A 27,247-nucleotide genomic window follows, 5' to 3' on the forward strand; every position below is an offset into this window, starting at 1 on the left:
GCCAACATTTCGCAAAATGAAAATACGGCCAATGGAATACCTCCATATATCGCAAAGTTTTTACGTACGCAATTTGATAAGGGGATATTTCGCAAAATCAGGTGTGTGTGTGATGTGTGCTGCTGGGTATTTGTGTGTGTTAGAGAGACACAGGGAGAGGCTCCATCAGACTCACATTGACTGATGTCTCCTACAGCTCTCTCGTAAAAATGTTTTTTTTCTGGCAACACAGAGATGTTTTCCGTGAAGCTGAAGTGTGTTTCCGTGTTGTGCCTTGGAGATGTTTTTGAGGTAGAGTAGGCACTGGAACTGACGAGAGCAACTAGGTATACAAGCCTCAACAGCCCTGAAAACACACATACACACGCGGCTACAGGGTTGTGTAAATAAGACAACATACCGATCAGTACAATTCTTGCCCTGTGTCCTCTTCAGCGGTGTCACACTGGGTACATATCGCCACACAAACAACTGAACACAGCTCCCGTAAACAAGGCCAGAAAGAGTATGTTTGTGTCTGGCCATATGGGCTTCCCAGCATGTCACATGCATATTCTGACACAAAAACAACACTTTCCCACACACCAATAATTGCTCAGAAACACCATTGACTACCAATGCACATGCATATGCACACAGTGGATATTGCAACATATTGAGCTTGTCGTGGTGTTGTTGTGTCTTCTTTACCCAAACATTTATGTCATATATTCACAGTTTGCATTAATAAAAGGGGATGCATAGAATGAGTGATATTCATAGAATTTAAAGGGAAAGTTCACCCAAAATGATAAATCTTTCATCATTTACTCACGGTCATGTTGGTTCAAACCCGAATGACTTTCTTTTCACTGCAGAACATGAAATAAGACATTTTGAACAACTCTGTCCCCCATTGACTTCCATAATATGGGCACAAAACCAACGGGTTCTCAATATATCTTCATAAACATGTCTTGCATGACATGATGGTGAACAAATGATGACAACATTCACATTTTTGAGTGAACTTAACATTTTTGTCAACCATTCCATATATCCGAAGACACAATTTCTATATTAGTCCCGTCAATGTCAGCGCAGCAGCCGGCAATCAAACTCAGACCGCAAATTAAAGACAGCACCTTTAAAACCGCTCCGACGTGAACCGTGCGCACCTGTCACAACAGATGTGACAGCTCACTTAATGAACATCCCTAAACATTCCACATTCCAGCAGTCTCCAATTATCACAGGGTTAACAGAGACGTCGTTCATATATCTCTGTCACAAGTGGCTATACGACTTTGACAAACAGGTGAAAGCGAGAGTGTTTTCTTTTCCCTGACTTCGGGGTCTTATCTGAGAGAGGTAATATGTCAGCTGTCTGGGTCCGCTGCTGTGTTTATATGTTTATATATAGCTCCTGTTTGTGAATCTGGGATTTAGTGCGCAGAGGAGTGTGTAGATAACCTCTGCCTGTCTGGCAATGTGTCTACCCGACTACTTAAGCATGCTTCTGTCTGGGGTAAGAAAAGGAATCTTGAATTATGCCTGTTTTAAGTACAGATTCACTGAAATGTCATATTTTCTGTCTAAAAACGAGACTTATTTTCTAAGGCCATTTTGCTAATAAAGAAAACGCATCTTGATTTAAGAATTTGTAGACATTTGTGTTGGAATACAAGACAAAAAATACTAAGAAAGATTTTTTTGCATTGAAATCAGATGTATTTATACTAGCTGCGATTGTTTTTTATAGTTGTGGTGTGTATTCTGCTAATACGCTTTTAAAAACGTTATCTTTGCAATCCTTATTCTTATCCTTATATGAACAAGCCTCTTTGTCATGATTCTGCCTGCTCTTGTCTTGATTTTCTGGTCTAGGGGCAGAATCATGACAGACCCACGTGTTTTATGTGGAGAGGAACATATTATGGTCAATCAGGACATAATATGCGTTCTCTCCTGTCTCGTCATTTGGCCCTGCCCCTCTCGTTTCTAGTATAGCTCTCCTCCTGTGTCGCATTACCCACACCTGCCCATCGTTATCCCCTTTGTTAGTCTCCCTATATAATACCCTCTTGTCTATTGTCTTGTGCTCGTTGGTTGTACATGATCCCTTGCTTGTACTCCTCACTGTGTCCTTGAAGCCTTGTCAAGTCAAGTAACGTATAGTCTAGTCTTAGTGTTTAATATTGAGTTCTTGTTGAGTGTTGAGTAGTCCGTTATCATATTTGTTATTGTGTACTGTTTTGTTACTCCCTCGTGGGTTTTTGTTTTGTTCCTGTTTTATTATTTATTAAAGTCTTGTTAACCCCTTCATCTCCTGTTGCCTGCGCTTGGGTTCGTTCTCTGTGATTCCTGACAGAACCAACGAGCCACTACAGAACCCAGCAGGCATCCATGGATGGTGCAACCTTTCCCCGATGGCCGTGCACCTCCGATCCTGAGTGGTGGAAGGATATGGTCTCCCAGTCCCAGGCCGGAGGAGGCCCATTCCCTTCCCAGTGCCAGCGTCCCTTGCTGGACTACGCCCGGGACATTGAGGCCAGGAAGGCATCCCTTCCCGATGTGCTGGTCCGGGCATACTTGGTGGCTGGGATGGACGATCCTCCGCCTTTTCCGGAGCGGGAGGAGATGGTGTATCAACCGTTCCCGCGCTTGGTAAAGCAGCTGCAGGTTCGAGAGGAGCTACGTAGAAGCTCCTCTTCCAGTTGCTATCCAGCCTCTCGTTCCGGTCTGGCGTCTGTCCCGGAGCACTGTGTCCTGGGTGTGGTCACCCGGGGAAGGTCCACTCAACCACCTACAGCCTCCCCACCCGCAGTCAGCTTTGGTGGAAAGCGTGGGAGACGGGAATCCTGGGGGTCCTCGTCCGAGGCCTCCAATCCCGAGCCGCCCGTGCCCTTCTCGTCATTCCTTCAGCCGACCACCAGGCGGGTGGCTCGGCTGAAGAAGAAGAGGCAACGGAGGGCGGGTCGAAGTCCGGTGGTCCCGTCAAGTCCGGTGGTCCCGGTGGTCCCGTCAAGTCCGGTGGTCCCGGTGGTCCCGTCAAGTCCGGTGGTCCCGTCAAGTCCGGTGGTCCCGGTGGTCCCGTCAAGTCCGGTGGTCCCGGTGGTCCCGTCAAGTCCGGTGGTCCCGGTGGTCCCGTCAAGTCCGGTGGTCCCGTCAAGTCCGGTGGTCCCGTCTGCACCCAGTCCAGAGTCAAGTCCTGCCCTGCCGGCCTTCCAGCCGGCGTCAAGTCCTGCCCTGCCGGCCTTCCAGCCGGCGTCAAGTCCTGCCCTGCCGGCCTTCCAGCCGGCGTCAAGTCCTGCCCTGCCGGCCTTCCAGCCGGCGTCAAGCCCTGCCCTGCCGGCCTTCCAGCCGGCGTCAAGTCCTGCCCTGCCGGCCTTCCAGCCGGCCTCAAGTCCTGCCCTGCCGGCCTTCCAGCCGGCCTCAAGTCCTGTTCTTCAGCCGGTCCCTCCCAGAACCTCTGGGCCTTCGCGCTCTCGAGCGCCGCCCCCCAGGGTGTACCCTGGTACTCCGCGCTTCCGAGCGCCAGGGACAAAGACTGTTCCCCCTTGTGCCAATCCCTTCGGATTTACCCCCCTGGACTCTTGTGTTCCCCCACCCCCCTCTCCCCTGTTTGTTATTTTTATTATGTCACCCCAACCCATTGATTATTCTTGCCTGTCTGCCCTTGTTATTTTTTACCATGTTTTGTTGGATGTTGTCCGTTTCCCAGTCAGTCTTGTCTCGTTAGTCTGCTCCTTTGGTGAACGCCAGGGGGCGTTCATTAAAGGGGGGGGTCCTGTCATGATTCTGCCTGCTCTTGTCTTGATTTTCTGGTCTAGGGGCAGAATCATGACAGACCCACGTGTTTTATGTGGAGAGGAACATATTATGGTCAATCAGGACATAATATGCGTTCTCTCCTGTCTCGTCATTTGGCCCTGCCCCTCTCGTTTCTAGTATAGCTCTCCTCCTGTGTCGCATTACCCACACCTGCCCATCGTTATCCCCTTTGTTAGTCTCCCTATATAATACCCTCTTGTCTATTGTCTTGTGCTCGTTGGTTGTACATGATCCCTTGCTTGTACTCCTCACTGTGTCCTTGAAGCCTTGTCAAGTCAAGTAACGTATAGTCTAGTCTTAGTGTTTAATATTGAGTTCTTGTTGAGTGTTGAGTAGTCCGTTATCATATTTGTTATTGTGTACTGTTTTGTTACTCCCTCGTGGGTTTTTGTTTTGTTCCTGTTTTATTATTTATTAAAGTCTTGTTAACCCCTTCATCTCCTGTTGCCTGCGCTTGGGTTCGTTCTCTGTGATTCCTGACACTCTTAGCATTTTCTCTCTTGATACTCTCTATTTGACCTCCAGAATATTGTCGATATTATGTAAAAACATTTTTAAGGCTGTTTGTGACATGAACCCTTCTCTTGATAGTGTGAGCTCTCCCCAGGGTCATCCGACAGATTAGCCCTGTTTTTCTAATTCAGCGCCCGTGACACAGGCACTGGAGTGGACAGCCGTTCGGGGCTCCGAAGGGGGGCTGCCAGGGGTCCTCATGCCAGGACTGTGAGCAATATTCCGCGTGACAGCGATATAAAGGTGAGTCAGAGCTGTCAAGCAAGTCACACTCAGCGGGAAACAGTGAGACCCATCTGCTGACACCCACACACACAAATGCAAACCGACTTTCTCATTCACACACACAGAGAAAAATGCAAGACGGGGTATTTTGGCCTTAAAATAGCCCACAAGAAAAATATATTTTATTTATGATTAAATACAATAATATAGTTTCCTATGATAAAATTGCATGAGTAAGAGGAAAATTCTATACAAAAACACATACAGTATAGTAAAGCTAATGAACTACATTACGGATTTGTTTATGGAAATTATACGCATTTACAAGCAATAATTTACGAAGGATTTTACATTTATTGACTTTTCAAAATTCTGTTTGATTTTGTGTTATATGACACATTCAACCTCAACGGCGTACTGTCGTATGTTGCCAGGCAACATTTGCATGTGCACACATGCCCTAGATGTCACATCACACCTGTGCAGCTCAACATATGTACACAGCCGGACGGAAAAGAAAGAGTGAGGGAGAAAAAGGAGGAAATAGTGAAGGAGGGGAATTTAATTTGCCACCATCCAGCGTAACTCAAGTTTATGACCATTGCCTTGGTGTTTGATAAAAGCTTAAAGTGTCGTAGCCATCACATTCCCCGGACTCCTTCATGAGAGATGGATTCGTCTGCCTTTAATTCAGCCCCGGGCAGAATACACATGATGAACGAGAGAGGTGCGCTGTCTCTCTCTCTCACTCTAAAAAGGACAAATAGTACTTGTGCCTTTCCTGTCTCAGGCTTCCGTCTATGAGGCAAGTGCCTGTGTTCGCCCATTGGAAAGAAATATGAATGTCTTTATAATCTGGATTGTTTTTTCTAGACAGAAGTAAGACTAAATTGAGAGCGAATGGTGTCTCTGTTTCTCTTGAGAAAGATAGACAGACGGACAAATAGAATGATGGACAGAGAGACAAAACAATAAATACGGTAGACAGGTAGAGAGACAGGTACGACAGAAAGACACATATTGTAGATGGACAGATACTATGGATAGACGGATAAGACAGAGGTGTCACGTGAGACTAGATGGATGAATGGATAGAAGGGTAGATGGATAGATACGTTAGATAGATCTCTGGATACGGTAGACAGATACAACCGACAGACAGACAAACAAAACCATAGATACGGTAGACAGATACAACAGAGAGACAGACGTGTAAAACAGACAGAAGTATGACAGAAAAATACTACAGATGGATGGATTTGTGGTTATTTCCATGTCACCTAAGAGAATGTTAATATTGAAACCGAGCAGAACCGAGAACTCCATTAAACCTTAAATACCTTAAGCTTTGAAAGAGCAACAACCGAGCGATTATGTTTTCCTCTGGGTGTGTGTACATGTTTAAGTATGTGTGTCTTTAATGTAGTGTGTGGGGCCGTGTTATTGCTCGCTCTGTAGTTGCAATTCCCCTGTGTAAGCATGCCATAAATACTCATTAGTAATAACAAGTGGATGTCACAAACAGACACACGATGAGAAACCAAACAACACCTCACATCAACAATAACAAGAGTGACTAATTTAATTATCACAATAAAACAGGTCCACATCCCATTTAATGACACAATTCATCAACATCTCTCATTTTTGGGACAAATGAAGGTGTAGATCTGTCCACACCCCATTCTGTGAGACGCAACAAACCAGAAGCCAGTCTCTTAAAACCGATGTCAGATTAATGAACTCCACGGTTTAGGTAATGCAGAGGAGACGGCTAATGGCCATCGAAAATGACTGGATTCAAGCAAGCTTCGCTTTCATTTAATTTCATTCTGTTCTGTTTCTCCCCCTTGACTTCCATCCGACATGCATAATGTGAGAAATAAACATTTATCTTGTACCAGCAAGCATGCAATGCAATCAGATTTATTTTCGAAGAATAATGGATAAAATACTGCAACAACAAAGAGACTCGTTGAGGTAAACAGCAATTAGATGCAAAGGAAAAATCAATGAAAACAGCTCACAAGAATTATGGGTAATGCTGAGACACTCCAGACTCAGCAGTTTGGTTTCTCTGCTTGTGATTAAACTATTACAACCGAATGAATTTTTTAATAACTCGCAATATTTCAAATATATCTGGAAAGCACAAACCGCCGGTACCACGAGGAAGCGAGTATCACCAAATATGTCGAGTGTCCCAGAATTGAGAATGACTTCACATTTATTGACTACAAATTCACAAAAATCAGCAGGCTGTGGATGACATAGACTCACCAGTCTGTGTTTCTTCTGTTTTTTCTTCTTGCTGTGTGCATGGGCCAGACGAGGGTTGTTCTCCTGGTCAGAATGATGGTGCTGGTGGTTGTGGTGGAGCCTGTCTTTGTGTAGGTCCAAGCTCAGCCCATTCGGCACTTTGCTGGGTTTCTTCTTGCGCAGAGGTCCTGCTTGGTTCTGCCTTCGCTCGTGGGGCTTCAGCGTCATGTCCTTCTGCCGGACAGAAAGAGATGTCAAGCATTGTGGATTCAACATTCCAACCTGACAATTTGAAATAAACGTTTGATTTGACGTTTTTTGACAAGTGAATGTCATTATGAAGATGAATGTAGCTATACGCCTGTATATTAAAGTCCCACCCTACATGTTCCAGTAAATCTTTAAATACATCTGAAATTTGTCACATTACGTGAGGTAAACGAACTATGAATGCTGTTAATAAACATTAATAAGCATTAATAAACAGCACGAAGTCCATTACTGATATGCATTCGATTTGCTAAAAAACATTTTATATCTACAAAATCCTGAAGTCTGTGTCCTTGTCTAACCACCGGCAAGCATTGTTTTGTCAAGTTGCACAATAAAAAAATCTTTACTGTAACATCCCGGGGATGACAAAAACAAGCACTGTGACAAAAAGAATTCTCAGGAACGATAGAGAAAGCTTCTGTCTGACACAACTTTCTCATTCACAGAAGACTGGGACGGGACGATCAATATTCAATATGACAAAGCGCATCTCTACAGGGAAGCTGTGTATCTCCACATCTCTCTGCTCAAGAACAAATCAATGACGTTATTTGACAACAGTCACAGTGAGAAAGATACTCCACACACTGAAGACATTATATACAGTTTAAACCAGCACTTGATCCAGAGCTCCATTTTAAGTTTGTGTTTTTCTAGGCTTAATTTCCACTCTCTGACTCGCTATTGTTTTTGGCTGCTGTTCCTTAAGAATAAAATGCTCTGCAATGGCTGCATTACATTGTGGTGGACCACACAACAATTTACCACAAAAAGAGTAAAGATCAGACTAAAAAGATAGTAAAAAACATTTAGGAATAATAATGTCTATGCTTTCACAAATAACTAAGTTTCATAGCAAGTACAAGTTGAGCGTTATTGTCATCCAGCTACATGTGGAGACATACAGTGGAATGAAATGTCGCGCCTCGCAGGACCACAGTGCTACATAAATACAGACATACAACAGTGGAGTAAAACAAGAATAAAACCATACACAAACTAACCTACTGATTTACCGAGAGCGCGGCTATAAATATACTACAGTCCATATGCAAATGCTACAAATAAATACACATGGGCAAGGAGAACACTGTAAGTCAGGCAGCTCGCTGGGGAACAGTTCAAGATCACATCAGGCAATGTCAAATTTGTTCCCTTATAATATGACTCCTTTAAAGACCAAACATTAATATCATCATCCGAAAATACAAACCCTGAGGGTTTGCAAAATGATGGACGGCAAAATGCCTTTTTTATGTACAAGTAATGATCACACGCATCTTCACAGGGCCAAGGTTTTCATCTTACTTGAGAGATGTAGAAGACTGTTCTTTTTATCTCATTTCAAGAGCTTAGCCATTTTTCTCAAATGACATTTCTCAGTTTCCTCTTCATTTTAAGCTGTGTTTGTAAAGACATATGAGTGTGTGATGAATGTAATGGCTCTCGTGAATGTTATTCAGACCGTTTTAAAAGGCCTCCAGCTTCGTCACAAGCAAGTGTAGATCGATTACGATTAAACCCTTAAATGAACCCTTACATAAAGAAGTGTATTTGTACACAGATATACCATCATCTGCCGGCAGGGCTGATCCGTCATTTCAAAATGATGTACCAAATCAGATTACATGCTTGAGAGATATAACATGTTTAATAGCTTTCTTCATGTAGGGAAGTCAGAGACATCAGAAGGAGTCTCGGGTAAGCCGACAGAGCGTGTCAGTACGGGGAGATACGACGGGCTGATAACCAGCCATCAAGCCTTCGGCTCCGATACAGCACTTTGGGAATTCCAGCTGAAGGACGAGCACAATCCGTGCTATGTCTCTAATTCGGTGATCGGAAATGAAACCGTAGATCCGTAGATTTGTTTAAAAATATGTTACAAACTGAATATATGTTCAGAAAGACTACCACGCATTGCACACGGCATGCACGTATTCTGTATGTGTGGAATAGATTAACTACTAGATCTGCCAAAGTAACGTTTCCCGCAATGCACTGATTGTTTACTTTGACTATCCCATCTTGTTCTTCAAAACGCATCAGATTTTTTAAAAAATGACCACAAAAATGTACAATAAGCAACGCAGGGACTGACGGGGACCTTCGATTCTGGAAGAATCAAGGGCCATCTGGATTTTGGTGGGGGATGATAGACAAACACGAGAATCATTGACGGTATGGAAACTTGAGTTTGTGAAGCATACCGAGCACGACCTTGAATGGCTTTTCACTGTGATCTCTTCCATAATCACTAGAACCGTTCTGGAAACGAGCGCTCGAGTATCTGCTTGAACTACCGCCAAGATGACACGGATGGGCTTAATTCACTTGGATTTTCTTCTGCAGGAACTACAATGATCTTTCAACAACATGGCAAACTTCATCAATCCGTCTGAAGGCACATCTGGCCTTAACATGCACGGATCAGGACGAATTAAATATAACAACGGATGACGCTTGAATGCTGGCAAAAGGCGAAGACGAAATCCTAGACTGCAGTTTAAACAAGGTTCACTCAGGGAAAACATCTGACATATGTTTGATTACTGGAGGTCTGCTCATCTGAGTCTATCGTTGGACTCCGTTTTTCAGGAAATTACCTCCTTTTTCTGTTGGAAGAATGGAAAAACGGTTGATTTAGTATTTGTTCTAGTATTCTGGACATAAAAAATATAGGGATTTTATCCAAATGTATGTGGTCATTCTTCAACAGTGTTATAAAAAAACAAGCTATTTTATTTTATATTGGGGTCCACGGATGACAGGCTTTGTAAAACTTAAAATCATCCACTTCAGTACAGCACATACTAAAGTGTTCATTATAAAAGAATTCTTACAGTTTGAAACGTTTTCCTGCAGATTTATTTCTGTTATGCATACAGGAATACAAAAGACTTCAAATAACTGAATAAAGAAAGTATCAGCTTTCACATTCTGCTATATGTCAAGACAATGGTTAAAAACAAAGATGGATTCCTTTTACAGGAAAAACAACTCGTTTTCCTTTTTGGGTTTCATTTTTTCCTTTTCCTTGGAGATTTATGGTGGTAAACTCTGGATAACAGAACAGGCCATACACACACACACACACACACACACACACACACTCATCTCCCTAGAGTTCACTTTACTGTCTCGTTTTCTACAAGTTCCGCTTTTGCTGTAGGGACTTAAAACATTTTCTTACACACTCTCTTACACACACATTACTGAAAACCAAAGTCTTTCATGTGCAAAGTAGGTTTCATACAGTCTGCACAGGTTTTATCCTTCATCTGCATCACCAAGAACATGTAAAGGTGTCTGAACAGAAAAATAAGAGACATTCAGACAGACATTCAGATTCACAGAAGTAATAGCCAGAAATAGACTGGCTCGAATATTGCAGCTTTCTGTAACAATTAAGACAATTTCATCTATTCACATGTCTAAATATGTCTAAAAAGTCCATACAATTCATTTGATTTAAACTGAAAATGTTGTCATTGACAACCCACTCTTGTGTCCTATGATACAATAAATAACTATATTTCTTTATGTCAAAGATGCTCTTTTTGATACAGTATAAATGTATGTTGCTTTGTCAAGTTTCATAAGTTTTCACGGAAATTTAAACCTATACAAATTTAGACAGGAGTCTAACAGTCTTAAAGTTTCAAATGTATTTACTAGTGCTGTCAAATATTTACATAAAAATATACAGTATAAATGTGCAATTAAATATAATTTACAGTATGTATAAGTATAAATATAATACTCATATTTTGAATTTATACATGTAAATATACAGTAGATGCCAGACATACATACATTATATAAACACAAATATTTAATATTTAATCACGATTAATCAATTTGACAGGACTATTATGTAAATAAAAATGTATTATTTACTCATACATTTATGAATTCATATTTTTTCTTTGGTCAGATCGGCAACTGTTTTCCCCTCAAAAGAAAAAATAAAGATACGACGATCTGGCAGACAGACACCATAAGCAGTATGAGACATCCTCCTTTCAAAACATATTTTTCAACCTGTGATAATAATCTAACTCGCTTCTTCACTTCTGCGCTCCCTGAAAACCCCCTGATTGATTAGTGACGTCCACGGGCCGAGCGCACCATTCCTGCAGAGAGGTGATGCTGACGGGGCAAACTGAGAAAAATCCCCTTTACCCGGCAGTAAATGAGAGAGCGAGAAAGACTAGCACAAGAGACCTGCACTTCGATCCCACTCCATGATTACACCCCTGTTCTACAGCGCGCCCACTCCAGGGATCAGTTCCCCCACCAAGCGTAACTACATGGGCTTTTGTGAGATGGAGAGGGAGATTCTGTCCATGGCCTCTGTTTTATTAGTCTTATCTGTGGCCCTGAGGGAAGATATTACTTCTTTCAAGATAAAAATATACTAACCTGCAAGCGCAGTATATAAAGTGCTGTTTTGTGACTGTGGGAGCAGCAATAGCTTTTTAAAACAATACAACGATTTTAGTTGTGAATGTACGACGTATTAACTTCATTTTCAACTATAATATAAACATAAAATGGGCAATATTATGCATATTTCAACCTTAAAATGAAAATTGTGTTTTTAACAAAGGTTTCCACCATACTGATAGGTCACATGTCAATATTTGGTTGTTTAAACACACGTGATAGGTGTCTCAAGTTTTTAAAGCATTTTCTATATTTTTGAGCATGATTTTCAAGTCAGGTTGATACCTTTTTTAGAATTGTCACATCCATAACTCAAACATGTTTCTCAGAAATGGGTACATGAAATTAAAATATAATCACTATTTTATGTTCTCCATTTGTTGGGGTTTGTTGCTACTGGTCTATGCATTTCCATTCACAGAAATCCTTGAACTACGTAGTCTCTCAAAATGGTGTCCTTATTTTGTCACATGCATAACCCTTGTTTATTTCATTTTAAACCAATGAAAAACGTTAAACATTGAATGTTTAAACACTATTAACATGGATTTTGTCAAATATGAACAGATTCAATGCACTGCTAACAAATACATTCTCTTTGTCACATCCATAACTCAACATTTCACATCCATAATGGAATTGCCTAAAAGTTTATGGTCAGTACTAAGTCTAAATCAGGCGCCATGTTTGAAACCTATAGTGATTCGAAAGACTATTTCAGCCACGCATAAAAACTCCTAAACAAGAATGCAGAACATAAAACATTGCTTGTGGGATATTTCTTGACTATGAGTTCATACGTCTACAAGCTAGATAGAGGGTAGGACAATTAAGCCTTCAAATTCAGGTTAAAAGACATTCAAAACAAAGTTCAACCATCCCTCTGCCAGGCGGCACTCTTCAAAGAGAATATTTCATTAGCTCGACCCAATAAGGAATCTAAAGAACGATAAGAGTTGAATTAAAGACGTATCTTATTAAAGGGCCGGCCCATCTAAGAGTGTAAATCCTCAGAGGGAAGCGTAAATGAAGACCCCATACGGCTCGCTGAGGTCATGCACGGATGGCGTGAAAGGCAAACATCTTGTTCTGAAATCAATCACCGTGGCAGGAAGTGAGAAGGACTCGTGCTTTGAAGCCCACTACCTTCTTCCTCTAAAGTAATGGAGCTCAATCGCTGACAGATGGAAAGAGCGACAGGGGGAGGCGAGGGAACGAATGAAGCAGTCTGTGTCCATGGGGGGGAACTAGGTCATTCACGCTCGGGCAGTTAGTACAGATTCACTGTCACAAAGCTGTTCATTTAATAGCGTGCAGTACTGTGTTCTACAAGCGGGTGAATCGTCATTCTAGAATGTTCGACAACCCACAATCCACATGCCAACAGCAGCAGTTGTAGAAATCTGTTTGTGCAGACTGAAAATATTTTCTTGCAGTATTCTTAAAGCCAGCGATATGGATGTGACATTTCAGTCAAAACTTGAAATAAAAATTCTTAGAGAATGTCTTTATTAACAACATTTTTAAACATATGTTTATATTTTACTAAACACCTGATGATAGATTCTAGGCGTCACAAAATATAAGAATTATATCAAATATCAGTCAAAATATCATTCGATTTTAAAAGGGGGGGAAATAATGCATTATGGATGTGACAAAAAAAGGACGCACGTTTTTGAGAAGCCACATACTTTGGATTTCTGTGAATTAAAAACATACACAAAATACCAGAAGCAGGGATGGCTCTTTATAGAACATAAAACTATATTTAAATTTTCATGTGCCATTTATGAGGAATCTGGACCGTTGTGGATGTGACAATTATGTTATGCATGTGACAATCCAATCCACCATTCAGAGAGACTTCACGTGGGTATTTAAGCAACAAAATAAGGACATCTGATCTATCAATATGGTGAAAACCCTTGATAAAAACAAAGATTTTTTCATGGAATTGCACTGAAGATGATTCTTAAATGTTCAGACTGGTGTTTCCTGAACGGGGAGTGTTTTATATTCTGATAGGCAAAGTGCTCCTGTGTGGTTCCAAGCAATAAGATCACGTTGTAAGATGAGAGGCATCAAAGACAAACTCGAGAGCATATCAAAGACTACACAACAGGTTGCTTCATGAGAGCTGCCTTTCATGTTATGAGAGGCCAAAGTCTTTTAATTAAATTTGCACGAGACAAAAGAATCAATTGGTCAGAGAGCAATGTCTGGATTTAGCCCAGGCAATTAACATGATTATAATAGTCATTTAATTCTGCGGAATAAAACACTTTTCTAACATCTGGCCTCGGCCACTTCTTCAACATCAGAATGAAAAATAAGAAAAACTCAAAAAAGGGCTCTGGGGATAATTATTACAAATGTAATAGCTATATAACTGATGAGTACAAAACGACACAATAATTATTCGCGGCTTTAATGTTTTCTCCCTGCCCTCCGCCTGTAAAGAGCTGCGATGGATTCACAGCAGCCTCAGTTTTAATCAAGTACAATTACAAAGCTTAATCACGAAGCAGTTATCTTAAGTAAAATACAGTGTGTGTGTGTGTGTGTGTGTGTGTGTGTGTGTGTGTGTGTGTGTGTGTGTGTGTGTGTGTGTGTGTGCGTGTGCGTGTGCGTGTGCGCAGAAATCTGATGGCTGTTAGTGTGTATTCAAGTGCTGACTAAGACTGCGGTATGAACGATGTTCCTACTGAGGGCTTGTCCATACACAATGAAATGTGACCTGTTTCTTCACCCTAAGGCTAATGTACCCACAGACACACATGCACACTATTACAAAAGCAGAGCTTTGCTCCCTACTTATTACACACACTCTATCAGTTTACCCTTTTTAACCTACTCTCTCTCCACCTCTCTCTCTCTCTCTCTCTCTCTCTCTCTCTCTCTCTCTCTCTCTCTCTCTCTCTCGCACTAGCAGAAATGACTTATGGGCAGTAATCCACACTAACGCCTCAGGAGTGCCGAGGTTCATTACACATTCAAATACTCCACTAAACACACTAGATCCAGCAGCTGGTTTTAAATTTGTGTGCTTTTTATGCTGAAGTCAAATCAATAGCACCTAAAAAAAATGCCGACCCATCAGTCAGGAAAGAGTTCGATACCCTACAGTCCTTGTATATGCTGCAGTCATTGGTTTCTCTCTCTCTTCGTCCAGAAAGTTCTCAGAGTAAATTCTGGGCGAGTGAGGAATGTGAAATATGGAAATGTTTTAAAGCTTTAGTGAGTGTATGTTTGAACCTCATAGGCAGGTTTATGTGTATGCCTATGGTGGCCAAAAATACCTTCTAGGTAGGCGGCTTAACCTCAGCTATGTTTTGCGCAGTATTTCAGTCAAATGCCAGAATCTCTTGCACGTCCACCAAATATCTGCCCTGGTACTTGTACTAGTCTTTCATACTGAAGGTCTGGAAACTTTGGCTGCTTTCCTTTGGACAAGGCCTGCCCAAGAAGCAACGTGACTGACAGGTAAAGCAACCAATCACGGCTTTGTGTTGTTTCTAGGTGGACAGTTAAAGAACACAACACGTACGTCTCCCGGAAATCTTGAAAATTCAACCAATCAGGTGATGATTTCGAATGTGCTGAACGTTGTGTAATGTTATTGAAAATGTTGCTGACGTAAAGGCAAAGTGTTATCATGACTGAGGTTGTCAATATTGTAAGAATGCCTTTTTTAATTTTGAGGCTGAATGTATGTAGGCATCATTTTTCAGACCAACTGTAAGACGTGTAAGTTTTACACGCCGGTTGCAAGCTAAGTAACAACAAGCATTCGCTGACACAAAAACCAAGAAAGGCCAAGAAAGCCTTGGACTATTTTCCATCCAATGTATATTGTCGTTTCAGACAAACTAGGCCTACATTCACATTCACATGGACATACACATACATATCTCTACACCTTTTCGGTGACCTCATGCCAGCCCAATTGCGGGACCCCATGGCTTGAGCCCCTTGTGCTGAACAGGCAATGTTGCCTAGCAACAAGGCAGAGAAAGCAGATCATAAAATTTTGCTGATGAAGTCTAGCTAGCAACAGCCACACGAAGAGAGGCCTCACAGCCCTTATATTATCTTACCTTGTGTCCAACTCAATTTATCCTCACTCTCATCTCTGTACAGCTCTGTTTGCTTAGCTGTACTTTTCCTTTCTTAACTCTGATTAATCTATGTTCTACGTGCCAGTGTAAATGCATTGGCAAATCTTTGTGAGGAACGAAAAACAGATCATGTAAACTGTCCTTATGTGTAGAGCTGCAACTAACGATTATTTTAATAATCGATTAATCTGTCGATTATTTGTTCGATTAATCGATGAATCGGATACAAATTTTTAAAAGCATTCATTTTCAACCCTTTATTGAAAAATAGAACTGACATTGCAAAACATATTTCAAAAGCTTTATTATTACTTATTATATTATTATTACAGCTGGCTGTGGTTTACATGATGCATTTCCCATCAAGAAGCCTCTCATGGTTTGCTGTTTTTTTCTGGAATTTTTTCGGGTCTCTCTGATGGTCTTTCCTCTACCTCCGCTCTGCTTTTTTAATTTATTTTTTCTCCGCTATGCTGCGCGGCGCGATCAACTTTTTTTAGTCCTGTGACACACTAGATGCGTGGCGTGAGCGTCTCAGAAGCCTGGCGTGACCGTTTTTAAATCGGCTCCCATGTTAACAGGTTAGAGCTTGCACACTGCCTGCGTGAGACGAGCCGCACGGAAAACGCGTGCATGCTAGGAATTGAATCGACGCCTATTTTTCACGAGACACGCAAGCGTGTTGGAAGCGTTTCCAGGCAAAATAGAATAGGAAAAGATGTTTATATGTAATTTTGTACACGAATACATATTAATGAATGCCATTTTGATGTTTGAAAGCTAATCATCATTTATTTGATCGTATTTTCAAATTGAATTTCATTAAACCAACATCTACACGTTACGGGGTTTACATGTCCACTGTAGAAAACATCAGGACTTAAATCATGTTTATAATGCATTTTTGGAGAAACAACAAGTGAATATTGAAATAAATTATACATTAATATTCCTATTAAGTATGAGATATTATTACTAAAATGTTGCAAATGAATACTCCAATTAACTACTTTTTTCCATAAAATCTTCCTCCAAGAAAATGCTTAGGCTATATCCAATGAAAAGATACATTGCATTGAATGGGAATATTAATTTATGTCCATCTGAAACACATATTGCATAAAGTAAACTCGTGCATCAAATGATTACGTTACAACTTTAATAACATATCTGAGAATCATCTTAATACGAATTGTGGTTCGTATTAAACCCCAAAATGTATTGGTGACTGAATTATTTTTGTTTTTTATGCTCTTAACAATGTGATTAAAAATGGAAAAAAATATGACACACTACAATAACAACGTAGTCTAGTGTGTCATCTGAGTGACGGTCCAACATCAGGTAATAAATCTACAAAACATTTGGAAATGTTATTTAAATAAACAGACAGCCTACTTACTCATTTTTCGGATTTTGGAAGGTGTAGGTTATGTGAAAAAAGTTTAAACTTGTCGTGAATACAAGACCCTTGTCTGTCGGCGGCCTCCCTCTATGTCACCTATAGCAGCAGCAGCGCGCCAGCAGCGCGCCAGCGCCGCGTCAGGCACGGTGCTGGTGTGCAAAGATACAGAAAACACGACGCAGCCGCCACAGAGCTGACACGCAACAGAAACGCCACGCTCACGCCACTCAAACATGTGGCGCGCGTTATAGTCGCGCGATACAACGAATCGATAATGAAATTCGTTGCCAACATTTTTAATAATCGATTTTTATCGATTTTATCGATTCGTTGTTGCAGCCCTACTTATGTGTACATTTCTTTACAAGAAAAAACGATTTAATGCTGCAGAGCAATCTGTAAGTTTCCTCTGGATCACCAACTCAGTTAGAAATGTAAAATTGCAGGTAACTTTATATACTTATCTTTACTAATTGTAACTTTTAGTTGATGTTGAACACTTCTAAACAATAATACACAGTATGCCCAGCTGGCCATAGATTCAGTTCACGTTAGGTATAAAACAAGTTTGAACACCATCTTTTCAAAATTTGCACAAAACTGCATGTGGGTAGTTGACACATAACCTATGCATGTGTCCTATGTTATGACATCAAAAAGCTAACTAACAATGAAGTCAAATCTCATAACAGTTTTCTTTTTTTTTTAAATGTTGTATAGTTTATTTGTCAACCACCCTTGTTCTGAACTGTAATTCAGAGTTGAATTGGTCATTGTAATGTCACAATCCCATCATTTTCCAAAACCTGCTTCTTAAAGGTCCAGTGTTTGTATTTTATTAGCATCTAGATGTGAGGTATGCCAACCAACATCTGACTCCACCCATCCGTTCTAAGCACTATAGTGGCTAACACAGGACTAAGATGTTGTCACATAACCTTTGCCGAAGAAGATAACAAGTTACAAAATATATTATATTGTGTTGCATTTCTGTCAATAGATCCTCCAAAGAATTACACATTGGACCTCTGAAGCCAGCTGGATAAAATCTACTCTCAGAGAACTCTTAGTAAAACATACTCAAATTCTACGATTGCCAAACACCCTCATGCTAATGGACTGATAATTCCAGAATTTTGCATCAAATTACCATTTCATAATTCCTGCTATTACACATAAGCACAAAGACACTCTCGCCTTCACACACAAACGATCGCAGACACACACAAAATCTCCAGCCTTCCCGGTGGCTGTGGTGGGCCACCTGCTCTAGTGTAATCCTGTGGGGTCTTAAACTAACAACGTAACACGAAGCCTCTCTCTCTCCCTCTGTGCCAATTAGAGCTGAAACTAAAGAAAATACCACAAGAGAAAGTTTAAGGAAAACATACTCTGCAAATGTGCCATCATCTAGTCTCAAGTGAGCCACGAGAGCTTCATTCTCCAAATCGCAAACTCTATGAATTTCTGGCATGACTGTAGTAAAAATGCACGCCATGAGCCAGATTCTACAATAACATTGTTTAAAGTGAAATAGTCCAAACAATGAAGTGTAACAAGTACAGCAGCCCAACACAAAGAGATTAGAACACAAGGTAAAAGCTTTGGCACTTCTCGATCAAGCATGCAGAGAAAGACATCAGCCTTGTTCAAATCGGTCTTTTCTCTGTTTCACTAGTGGTGTCTGCAGATGTAGCCATGACTATTGTGCCCAGAACACTATGGTAACATGAAGAGGATAATATCGGCTCAGACCAGAACAAATCACTTTTCCCTTTTCTATTAGACTGCTTTATTTAAAAACAGCAGAACACTTAATCTGAGACTTGTCTGCCTTATCAGATACATAAAAAAAGCATCTGTTTGTTTAAACAGAATCCTAACACTAAAACCAAAGCCGTTTTTATAAGTATTTTGGGGAAAGGGAAAAGACTTTCTTCTACAGTACACAAAAGACGTGGGTAACCAAACAACAGCAGACCCAATGGGTACAACCATTCGGTTACCATCATTCTTCAAAATATCATCTTTTTGTAGCATAAAGCGTAAATATACAGACCAGCCAAAAGAATATCTAGTCGATTAAGGCCACGTTTACACGGTGAAAAACGGAAAAACCTTTGCATTTTTTGGAAAAGTTTCACGTACACATGACAGTGTTATCAAGACGATCTGCATTTACAGGAAAACGGATAAGAACGCTGTAGTATGCATCGTTCCATCTTCAAGTTTTTACATGAAAACGAAATCGGCATCTTCAAAAAGTTGCACTTTGAGACACATTTTCAAAAGTTTGGGTTTCAGTCTCCTAAAACGCAGTTTCCGTGTAAACGGACAGCAGAAACGCCTCATTTTTTGCGGTCTCGTGTAAACAGCCTCTAAAGCCACATTTCAATTTTGACAAAAAACCTAGTTTAGTCAAAACCTAATGATTTGTCTGTTATTCCCCTTCCCAACATAGCGATGCATTCTGGGATTGGCTGTTCTGTGAGTGATACATGCAATGCTGTTTCAGAATCTGCCTAAAGCACGGTATCCTAGGGCTACCATAATTATACAGCTTACATTTTGGAACAGATTCATGTTCGGGATGATGGCGTGAAACGCTGCCAAAGTCGGTTTTGGAACAGAGCGTCACGCACTCCAAACGCACTATTTGCAGCTCCTCCGATTACCACCTTCCAGAAAAATCGAAGCTTTCAGTGTATCTAAACCTATATCGCATAGAAAGATGTTCCTAGAACCGAAAGCAATGACATATCACATTTCTTCTGATTCCTTCGTTCTGCGAATCCGAGTTGAAAGACAGCTGGCGTGTTTGGAACGGTGTCAAAACCTTCCACAGCCACTGACAAGTCAATAACAGCTAATGAGAGGTTTAGAGAGAGTGTGAGTGTGGTAACACACACACACACACACAGTCAATCATTTTACAGGGTTATTATTTGGATAATTAAAGTGTGCCTCTTATTCTTTGATTAGGTTTCGGTCCCTCAATTAACACTCAGGTTGCATCTATAAACACGCTCCTGCTCCTCACATCAGGCGTAAGTTAACAAACGGCATGTTTTGTTTAAACGCCACGGCTGAGAGATCATTATAAAGCACGTACCACCGAAACAACCGTCAAGTCAGCCTTCCATGAAAAAAAAAAACCCCCGCGTAACCTTTTCTCTTTCCGCGAAGAGAATCCCCCGTTTCCAGACAACCTCCTCCTTCATCTCGCTCTCCGCATCTCAGTCTCTCGCACGTCCACCAGAGCAATTATGGCTCTTAACAGCACTAGATGAACTTCACAGTGAAGTGTTATGCAAGCGGTTAATTGGCTCCCCTCTGGTGGTAAGTGGCCTTGTTCTGTTGAAGATGCTCCTTTAGATGGCTGTAACAGACCAGCTGGCTGCACTCGCATTAGAAGCGCAGGCTCGCGTGCTCGTCTAAGTGTGAAACTGCCATGATGAGTCATTAAAACGCGAGCGAGATCAAACTGCGAGATGTTTGGAGGATCATCAGTTCTGTGTTAATTGATATTCACACCTGAAATAGCTGTGCACATGCAAGATAATGTTCGATTTAAAGAAAGAGAGTTACTCATTTTGGCCATTTTAAAGGTTGCCGATATCGCTGTTTGTTTAACTAAGTGCACTTTTGGGCCTACTCACATTGACCCAATCAAACGCGCGTTTGACCCCTAAAGCCTGGTTCGATTGACTAGTGCAAGTGCGAGTACTCGCAATTTCACTTACTGCACCCTGGCCTGGTTGGAAGATGTGGGCTGGAGCACGGTTCGGTTTGGAAAGGGGGCAGTTTGAGCGGAACATGATGCGTGACGTCATTTATGCGACAGACGGAAGTCGACCAAAGCAAGAAGTGCAGTTATTGAAACAACATGGACCAATACATGGACCAATATTCAAGGTGTGTGAGAGTGTTGGGTATAATCGCTTTAAATTTTTATTAGAATAACAAGCCACAAACGTAACATTCGGACGAACTCCATTGTGCAGCGAGAGAGCGTGTTTCTTCCGGTTTCCATTCCAAAGAGTCGTATATGACGAAACCGTGATGACGAAAGCGCGCTCGGGTCTGGATCGTAAAGTACAGCGTGAGCGCAGGCCAGCATGAGAGTGGACAATCGCGATCGGGCGCCGTTGAGAGCAACCGGGCAAAATGTGAGTAGGCCCTTAGTATCTGTCTGATGATTATGTCCAATAGTGGATATACAGGCATCACCGGAGAATTCTGTGCATAGTGAGACAAAAGTAAAACTTGATTAAAAATGACAATAATAAGATTCTGTTCGCAAAATATACTTGCAATGATTTATTTTCATCACAATTGTTTTATTTGTCTCTTTTTTTTATCTCTTATGCTCTTCATTTACAAAAAACAATGAACTAAAAGTTGTCTCCTTGGTAACAAAGTACACTAAAAGTACAAATGGTTTTTATTATTGTCCTGTTTTCCTTAACAAAATTAAAAAGAACCTTGTTCTGCGTTACATGCAGTGCTGGGTTAATAAGCAGCTTCTGATATTTCAAGATATCTAAAAATGAATAAATGCACTTGACAAAGGACACAAAGGGCTTTAGAATCCTATCTGTAGGACGTGTACAGGTGTCATTTAAACTGAGTGACAGATCGGAAGCTGCCATGCAACTGGGAATCAATTACAAACCAGTGAAGCAGAGGTACAGTATGGTCACTTTAATATTGAAACACAAACACTGCATATATGAGCCATTCTGTGTTTAAATAAATACACATATATATATATATATATATATACACATACACACAAAGCGATTCATTTTCACAGAAGTACCTTCTGACATATGGTGTGTACATCGGTGTCCAAAATCGCTCACTTACTAATTGTTCACTTCTTCCCAATATTCCCAATAGTAAACTTGAATGCTATATAAAGAATAGTCAAAAAGTGAACAAGTGTGCACTTGTTCGGACGCAGCAATAGACGCAAAATCGGTTCCCATTATTCCTTTTTCCGGCATAATCCCCTTTTCCTACTTGGAGTGCACCTGATAAAATGATTACCCCACACACGACCTGCATCCCTCTTCACCATAAGATCAGACCGGAGCGTGTCTACTAGATCCTACTATTCTCCTCATTAGAACCATTACAGAGTCATTTAGGGTATCGAATGAAAGGGACTCCCACATCCGCAGCAGAGACATGAGGCCACCTGGGAAATACGGGGCACGGTTTAGAAGCTAATGCACAGATTAACCTTTGGCTTGATTATGTGACCATAAATGGATCACTTGATTCTTATACCTGTATGTTAGTTGTATTGCGCAGGAAGGTATGTGGCATCCTCGTGTCACTGATAAGTAATGCTTGCAATCCCTATTTAAAATAAAGTATTAAATGAACTGAAGATTTGTGGATACTTTAGTATAGTATAGAACTGCGTGATAAATCGTAGTAAATCGCCTAATGGTGTGCGGTGTGTCGCCTAAAAATTTACTGTGCAGGATTGGACTGATATAATGCATTACATAATCAGAATAAACGATTTAATTGCATTGGTCAGCTAGTTTTAACCCAGTCAGAAGCCTTGCCACTGAAAAAACCTACTCTATAATTGCCGACATAACAGCAATAAATTACAGTTTAATTGGCTTAATCAATTTCTCACAACAGTCTGATCCAAGAGTTGCTACACCAGAGGTTTACAAGCAGCTCATTTTCGGGCACATCTGAATTATTATCTTTTTCTAAATGTGCTTTTTTTTAAAAAGCCTTCGGACACAACGCAAGCAATTAGAAAAATGATTATCAGCCCTGATCCTCAGACCCGAACCGGCTCCAGTCTCCCCGCGAACGCCCTCCTGTTTTACCCGCTGTTAAATAAAATAAGGTATAATTAGGAGTATCGGGTTGGGATGGCAGGAGGTGTCATTAGAGGCGACAAACTATCACCGCAATGATAAAAGGGCTAATAGAAGCCTTCATCACTTAACCAGAGCAGACAGAGAGAGAGAGAGAGAGAGAGAGATCCAGAGAGAGATCCAGAGAGCTTATACAAAGTGAACTGGTTTTATATTTCTGTTAAAATGTAAATTGAAAAATGTTGAATTGAACTTTTTGTAAACAACACTGTCTAAATCAAGTTACATTTTTGAAACAAGAATATATTTGGATGACACGGTGTTGTTTGATAAATGGTGACATCATTCAAGACGTTCCTGCATTCAAGATTTTGCAATAGCATTTAAAGGAAGAAACCGTACATAATGTCATCTAGCTGAACACATTCTCTTACAGTATAATAGCCCATAAGGGTTTTCACAGGGAACACGTATAGCTACTGATGAAAAATGTTAAATCCTAAATGCACTCGTAACTTTGGATAGAAGCATAAATGTATTTTATGGAATATTATAATATCATATTAAGTACAATTTAAATAAGTATTATTTAAAAATGGCATTATTAGAAAATCAGATGTATTATAAAACACCTTTTACTTTGGCCAGCCGCTAAAGTTACAGTATCAAATTCACGATTGATATTCACCACAACAAGCAGTTTATTACCAGTTACTGTATTTCCTCTGAAAATCCATAATGGTTCAAAAACATCAGTTCACATTTTTCCAGTCAGCTGCAACATACTGTATTAATGGTTCTGATCTATTTACTCTCTTCTCTCCCACAGGACGTCCTCTCTCCTCACAGGGTCAGCGTTAATGCCTTTCGCTCTACCTGCCTGTTCTCTCTACACTTGACATCTTTATAGCATCTCTCTAATGCTGAACACTGAACAAAGACATTGAATTGAAAAGCGCTTGAGAGTACAGAGCAAAATGGATGCCGAAAGAGAATCGCCCTTTATAATGTACAGACGCCTACTGTATGGCTGCCATTAAAATGTCAATAATCGTTGTATGGATTTTGGGCAGATTATTGAGAATCATTAAAAATATGGTCACACATTATGATGTAATGTCACAGGGTGAAGCTTAATGCACTGAATTCCGTTACAGACTAAATGCTACATATGATTAAAGTTTTTAAGCTATCATTGACAAAAAACATTAGGTTGTTACAAACATACATGAAAATAGTATTACAGTGACCATTAACTTGTATATATTGACTAATCAATATAGCCTTAGATGCTGGAATGGCGTTAGGAATGAAACAATAAATAAATAAATATATTGGACGTCTAAAACAAAGTGTCGTTTTATGGAGAAATCCTCCACACAATCTTTCCAGAGCTATTTACTCAAAACATCTATCCTGCATAAATAAACTTCTCAATGTATGATTTGAAAGCATACTTGTTTATTTAAAGTGAAGTTTGTATTCTTAATAAACAGACAATAAAATACAGGAAACAGGAAAAGCAAATGGATATGTCACACTCAATTTCACACTCAAATTCTAGTACAATCTACAAATGTAATATTCCACCAATAATACAAACACATTGTTACATCTTGAAAAAGACAAATATATACACATACACACCATCATATTCATCATATAATATACATGATGTCATTTATAAAACCCAACACAAATATACGCAAACAAATGCTGTAGCTGTGAGTCACAGTTAATGGGCTCCTTTTCAATTGACTTCACTAATGAAACACTACAGAACAGGAAATATCATTAATGCCACATTTAAGCGCTCTCATTCTTCATTACATGGCTCACTTTCCATCTCTCAGGACTCTCAAGATAAACGAAATCAATTATTCTGACAGATTACACAAACTCGCATGCCTGCAGCGTGTAAACCCGCGCAATGCAAAAGCTTAAATCAAAGCCAAACCCGGGAAAAGTTCCAGTAACTTTCAAGAGAGTGACCAAAAACAAATATGAACTCCATCTAAATGTTAAAATAAATTAATAAAATGAATGAAAGACGACTCAAATCTGTGTCAAAGCTACAACAGCAACACTCTGGCAACCATTCAGAACACTTTGGCAAGAGATTCGCATGGGCACGCGTTTTTTATCATAAAATATTAAAATCAAAGGATTATTGAGTCACTTAGTACTGTTTTGGCAATAGAAACGTATCGTTATTTAAAATCATGCCAATGAATCACACTGAAACAGTGAGAGGGAGCGCGTGGGAGAGACAGACAGACAGACAAAGACAGGCTGGCATTTCACTTTAAGTGTGATAAAAAAACAATGAAAACACAATTGAGAAGGAAAGGTTTTCATCTCATTTTTGTCTGCCAGGAACCTAAATGTTCATTTCAGTGCAATACGGTTTCTCTTTTTCTCTTTCTTTAATATCTGTGTATTGGTGTTTGTTCCATTATGGGGACTTTCGGCCCTGTCAACTTTTACTGGGGAAAAACTTTTCACACTCATTTTACAACACTGTGTTTTCACAACACTGTTTAAAGGGTTTTTTATATATACTTTATTGTCTTTCGCTAAAGTGTTTTGATTATTTCACTCATTTTGTAGCAGACAAATTCAACACTTGCGTTTCAAATATACACATTTTTATTTCATAAACTTTCAGAAATTTCTCTTCACTGCTGTCAATTTCTATGTGAATTTAATCCCAAAAATGCAAAATTCCAACAGAAATCAAGATGTTTATATCAATGAATATTAGGTGATGTAATGTTTAATATTAAACTCTTTTAAACATCAAACTATACAAACAAATGAGCTAAAAACCCAGAGAGTAAAATGTATCTTATTCTGTGATCTTGTTTTAGCAAGTCAAACGCATTGCGTTTAACACGGTTTTAAAATGTGACACTCTTTGTTCCTTGATTCTAGTAACTGCTTTGCAAATATTTTAACACTAAAACGCACAGGTGGGAATTTACTAAGGAATAACACAGACTCAAAGTGTTGTTTATGTGCACAGTGTTTGCATCCCATTAGCACCCAATTCCAAGGAATTATGCAATTCGAGGTTTTCTTATATGCCAAACAGTATGACATTTACAGTATAACGCTTTTCTGTTTTATTCAATCTTCAGAATACTGCCGATGCAATCTCTAATGTGCCACATTTGTTAGCCTCCTTTCCACGGAGCTGTCACTCTATGCTATAGCTATAACATAGAGTTAACACTAATAAAATAAAACAAACTGAATGAAACAAAATGACAGATTCATCAAGGGACACTCCAACTCCCTCCACAGGAAGCCAAGCGCGAAGTATACACAGTGAGCTGTCAGAAAAATTGCACCCTTCAGCCGCAACACAACACATTAATACACTGACCTAGACACACTGAAACCTATTTCTTAACATTCACACACCCAGGCACACGTGCACACGCGTGAATGTGCACATTTACGCTGAGAGAACAAGGTATCAGAAACACAATGAGAGGTTCAGTCTGACAGAAATCAATAGAGAAATCATGTTTAACTTCTCCGCTGAAATATGTCCTACCCTCACTGAACACCATCATCGTACAACACAGCTCCTCAGCAACACAGATCACAGCCAATGATCTCTGTCAGCACATGATCAGAGAGAGTCCTGCTGGAAGTGTTTATGTGTGCTGTGTGAGGAAAAGAGCCCGGGGCCGTTCGCACCTCGCTGAAGAGCTGAGAGATTATGAGGTCGCTCAAAATAAACCAAGAGTGAGATGGGCACCTGCTTCAGACGCTACACGCTCAGACTGGCACAGGCCTGAGAAAACGGCCCTTGAAGGTATGTTTGGATATTCCTTTGATTCATGCATATGATAATCTACATGATACACAAAACCCAGGGGTGAAAGTATAAACACTTCCTTACAGTAAATAAATATTAATTTGTTGGTTTGCAGCTTGTAGGATTTTTTTTATTAATGTGCTACAATAAAGTCATTGGTTTATAGATGTTGACAGCAGCGAATAGCTCTGAGATGCAGTTCTCAATGCACAACGTTGAATGGTAGAGCTGCAACACTCTCAAAACGCTTATAAACACACAATGGCAAATGATTTACATCACTGGCTGGCTTTGATAGTTACCATTTATTTTAGTTATAACTGGTTAATCCGGACAAATACAGTGTGGCATTGAAGAAAATTAAAGGGATAGTTCACTTATAGAACACAGAAGAAGATATTTTGAAGAACGTTGGTAACAAGCATTGTATGGAGACAAAACAACCAAGACATTTCTCAAAATATCTTGTTTTGTGATCCCCAGAAGACAAAAATACAGGCTAATGTTA

At 40.2% G+C, this 27,247-nt stretch overlaps 1 protein-coding gene across 1 annotated transcript in view; it reads right to left on the reverse strand.

Moving 5' to 3' along the window:
- auts2a (activator of transcription and developmental regulator AUTS2 a) overlaps positions 1 to 27,247 on the reverse strand; it is a 263,341-nt gene that overhangs the window by 198,437 nt on the left and 37,657 nt on the right. Inside the window, exon 3 of the mRNA XM_079448862.1 lies at positions 6,832 to 7,044. Within this exon, the coding sequence (XP_079304988.1) occupies positions 6,832 to 7,044 (213 nt within the window). The remainder of the gene's footprint in view (positions 1 to 6,831; positions 7,045 to 27,247) is intronic.

This window comes from Barbatula barbatula, assembly GCF_947034865.1.
Source record: "Barbatula barbatula genome assembly, chromosome: 24".
Lineage (NCBI taxonomy): Eukaryota > Metazoa > Chordata > Actinopteri > Cypriniformes > Nemacheilidae > Barbatula > Barbatula barbatula.